Raw genomic sequence first — 4,432 nt, 5'->3', positions numbered from 1 at the left:
AAAAAACATTTTTGCAGGCTAAAAGTTATACCAGTTTGGATTAAAAATACATTTTTTAAAAATCCTTGATGATTAAAAAAAATTAAAAAAAAAAAAAAAAAAAAAAAAAAAAAAAAAACACTTTTTCCTCCCAATATTCCTGTTTTCCATAGTAAAAATGTCAGTACTAGTTGGGGAAACGGACACAAAAAATAGCAATTTTTGCAGTTTAACATTCCACTTGGGATAACATCGAAAAATGGGAAAACTCGTGAATACAACACCAAGTTAAAACAGCCATCCTATAGTGCAAAACCATCCAAAAATAGAGACACAAACAACGCATAAATGATATTACTGATACCGTCAAGGCAGACTTTGATACATTACAACTGTTTGCGTTTACAAACCTTAAAACGTACCACAGGAATGTCGGCTGTATGCCGTCAAACCTGAACGAAAAGTTCCGGAAAGTTCTCCCCAAGGCACGGTAGCATATCAGCGTGGCAGCAAATAAGTTACTGTGTCCACGTAAGAACAAGAAGAACATCTCCACACACAGACACTAACGGGATACGTGAATTTTATTCAGGCATCGCCAAACACATTTCTGTCCTGAAGTAAACTTAAATTAAATCAAACCAGATGTAGATGTAGTTACTGAGAGAACAGTCTCAGGTTTAGAGGCCAAGTACTGTTAGCATATTTCAAAGTGCTTTCATTTTGAGTAGAATCTGCAGAGAAAAACAACAGAGACCAGCATGAATGTAAAGCTGATACAGAGAACAGGGTCGTCAAAGAAAATGAAAGACAATCCGAAGTAAGACTACGAGGCATATGTAGCTAGCAACCTGGGTTGCCAATTCTGTCTCTCTGAATCCACCTCTGGTGATAAAACTGCATAGATATAGTGTCCACAGCCAACAAATACAATTGTTGTTGTACTGAGTAAAGTGCCAAGTCCTAAATGTTATAGTCAATTCACAAAGGAGGGAAAAAGCACAGAGCCATGTCTGCTCTCGTGGCTGAGGAGAAACATAAACTTGGTAAACGAAGTGCAAAACACTGTGCAGATGTTCCAGAGGCCAAAGTATTTGTCCCACCATCACCCCCATAGTCTTTAAAAGGGACAATTTAACAGACCACGCTAATGTGTTTAACAATAAATAAGCGATGATTGCAGCAGGCATGACATCACCAGCATAGCAACACTGGCATTCATTCCTTGTTAGCCCCATTAGCAGTGCCTGGTTCAACTGTTCCCTTCAAAAAAAAAAAAAAAAAAAAAAGGAAAAAAATAAAATAAAAAACAAACATCAGTGCCTAGTGCTTTAAAAGCCAAACACATCAAGTAGGCTTGGAAATGTAAGGCTACTATTTGGCACGAGAGGGATCACCCTACAGGCCTACTCCACTGATATTATAACATGAGTTCAATAAAACTATCATGTTATGACACGTGATGACAGAAGGTAACGAGAGAGATAAAAACTTCAGTAATGCTTACTCTATAGGGCATCATCTTGCATTAAAAAGAGAGCGCATAAAAATGTACTATCCATGCCTCTCTTCATTCACTTGCGCCCGTGCAGTAAATCAGCAAAACGTATTTAGTCTTAATAAAGATGCAGCTTCTGACCTCGTCTTAAAAATGAGCCATTCAAATATAAACGAATACAAACAGGCAAAACATTGTTCTTATCCTCCTCATAAAGAGGCAGGACAATAAGTGGGAGATTACAGATGAAGCCCAAGTTAAACCTAAAAGTCTTTTCCCCGCCGGCAAACCGCAAAAAGTATCTTGGCACATCAAAGTGTCTTCAGTTCTTTATTCTTTTCAACAAGCCCTTAAAGGCAGGGAGGGAGGCAGGCAGGCAGGCAGGCAGGCATAGTGGGGAAAGTCTCATTCGCGCGCACACACACACGCACGTCAGCAGCCGCTGAAAGTACAAATCTTTCCTTAGTTGCGATTAGTAGCCTGGGATTATTGCTGTGATTTAGACTAAAGCCTGAGCAATGTGAGAGGACTGGTAGGTGGAGGCTTCAGGTTGAGTCTGCAGTAAACAGTAGAGGAAGGAAAAAGAGGGAAACAGAGAGGGACATCATAAGGTGGGAGGGAGGTGATGAACAGATCTGGAGGGGTCAAAAAAAAAAAAAAAAAAGAAGGAAGATGAAATGAGGTCAGTGCAGCTCGATGAAGGCCTCCATTTCCTCAGAGATGAGCCCCTTGTAGGGCAGTCTGTGTCGCTCCACAGCTCGGGCAGCCAAGCACTGCAGAGTGACATAGTTTAGAGGGTGCAGCGCGTGCCTCCCACCGCCCTGCTCCTCCAGCAACTCGTAGGCCGTCTTGCGCCTTGAGTTGGTGGCGTCGAAGTGCGCCCCCGAGCTGATCAGCAGCGCCATGATCTCCGGGCAGCCATTAGCAGCCGCCACGTGTAGAGGAGTATTGTTTTCGCAGTCACGCGAGTCCACATCAGCGCCACACTCCAGAAGCAGGCTGGCCACGGCCAAAGACGGGAACCGCCCCACGGGATACCGCCCCACCGAGGTGGTGTCCTTGTCCACAGCCATGTGGAGCGGCGTGAAGCCATTCCTGCCTCTGGGATTCAGCTTGAGTAGCCGGTAGACAGTCTGCTTCTTATGATGCTCCTGTGTTGGGCTGCACTCCAGCTTCTCCAGCAGGAAGATGAGGTGAAGGATGATGGAGAGGGCTTTGGTGAACTGTGGTGCCTCTGGAGGGCTGTCCCGCTGTGCTATAGCACGCTCAACCTCCCGCACGCCCTTGGTCAGGACACCCATGAGGTCTTGGAAGGTGACCCGCGTTGCCAGCGCGCCCTTGGCACGGTCCTGGAGCACAAAGGAAAAGAGCTCAGCAAACGACAGGAAGCTGCTAGCAGTCATGGGGCTCAGAGGGTCCAGGTTGCTCTGCTGCATATCCAGCGCATACTTCCACAGGCTGATGCAGCGCTCGAAGTTGCCCGAGTCAGCGTAGACAGCTCCCCTGTAGCGGATGTAGTAGGAGGTGTCCGGGTGCGAAGGCCCCAGGATGCGCTCCCTCACGAGCAAGGCCTGCATCCTCATCTCGTCTGGGTCTGTGATGAGGGCCTCCAGCTCCTCTGACGTGCTCACCTCTCTGGCACAGTCATACGCTGGAACAGGGGGCCCTGGAGGAGGTTTGGCCAGGAAACTCACTCTGTCCCCGGCTTGCCGGAGCTCCATGGCCCTCCTCCAGTAGCGCATGGCGCCCAGAAGATCGCGCTTTTTATCCACGAAGGTGGCCCCCAACAGTTCCAGGGCATCAATGCGCTCCTCTCTGGAGGCTCTAGGTTGGTGGACCAGGTATTCCACTATGTTGGTGTGGCCGGTGACACTGGCAGCCAACAGCGGGGTCATCCCATAGCCATCTTTTTCCATGCGGGCATTACATTTAAGCAACATCTTCATGATCTCCAAGCTACCTGACTCGGCGCAGTCGTGCAAGGCTGTATTGCCCTTCACGCTCTTGCGGTTCACGTCGGCCCCTCGCTCCAGGAGAAACTTGGCGATTTCTCTGTGGCCCTTATAACACGAGATCATCAGGCAAGTGTGGCCGTGACGGTTGGCTACCTCCATGTCTGCCTCATGTTCAACGAGGTAGCGCACGATCTCAAGGTGCCCGTCGAAGCAGGCAGCCCTCAGCGGCGTAGAGTTGGTCAGCGTCGTGTTATTCACCGAGGCACCGTGTTTAAGCAGAGTTTTGACGACGGGCAGGTGCCCCGCGGCAGAAGCCGCCCACAGCGGAGGGGCTCCCTCAATCGTCTCGCCATCAAAATTAACGGAGCCCCCGAGCTCCACGTTAGCCTTACAGTGCTCGAGTAAGTAGTTCACCACTTCCAGGTGTCCGTACCTGGAGGCTATGAGGAGCGGCGTACCTCCCTGAGTCTTCTCCTCGGCCAGCGCCTCTAACTCCTCGGGAGTTTTGTTGCTCAGCAACTTCTGGATAAGTTTCAGTTTGCCGTCTCTCGCCGCGTTAAACACCGCAGTCGTTATATCCATCTTAGCCGCATGCGACCTGCTCAGTCTCTCTCAAATCCTCAGTTAAACCGACACGACGAGGGAGCGTCTCCCTTCGCCTTTAGAGCTGAAATCCTCGGCCAACCTCAGACTCTTCCCCGCTTTTTCTGCCATTTTAAGGCTATTATCAAAATGGCGTCGATGTTGTTTGACAGATCTATGTTTACCACTGTCGCTTGGAATTGTGGGTATTGTAGTTCTGAGCCCTCTCACATTGCGTGGCGTGAAACGGAACGTGGAAATACAATCCACACAATGCACTACAACTCTGAAGACGCTGTCGACGCTACGTGCAGGAGGAATTGTAGTTTTATTCTTAGACTGAGGCGGTCGTTTAGGTGTCACTTTTAAACTACGTTCCCACAATGCATTTGACAAGCTGGAACAGGGGACAGTGAAG

At 48.4% G+C, this 4,432-nt stretch overlaps 1 protein-coding gene across 1 annotated transcript; it reads right to left on the bottom strand.

Moving 5' to 3' along the window:
• Positions 1–545: 545 nt before the first annotated feature.
• Positions 546–4,145, bottom strand: fem1a (fem-1 homolog a). The gene has a single exon (XM_017707423.2). It carries the CDS (start codon positions 4,012–4,014, stop codon positions 2,161–2,163), a length of 1,854 nt encoding a protein of 617 aa, XP_017562912.1. The 5' UTR covers positions 4,015–4,145; the 3' UTR covers positions 546–2,160.
• Positions 4,146–4,432: the final 287 nt, after the last annotated feature.

Source organism: Pygocentrus nattereri, chromosome 19, assembly GCF_015220715.1.
Source record: "Pygocentrus nattereri isolate fPygNat1 chromosome 19, fPygNat1.pri, whole genome shotgun sequence".
Lineage (NCBI taxonomy): Eukaryota > Metazoa > Chordata > Actinopteri > Characiformes > Serrasalmidae > Pygocentrus > Pygocentrus nattereri.
The sequence above is the reverse complement of the archived record's forward strand: the minus strand, read 5'-3'. Positions and strand labels throughout refer to the sequence as shown.

Excerpts from the sequence above, each read along its gene's own strand:
- fem1a (XM_017707423.2), bottom strand. The coding sequence starts at position 4,014 with ATGGATATAACGACTGCGGTGTTTAACGCGGCGAGAGACGGCAAACTG.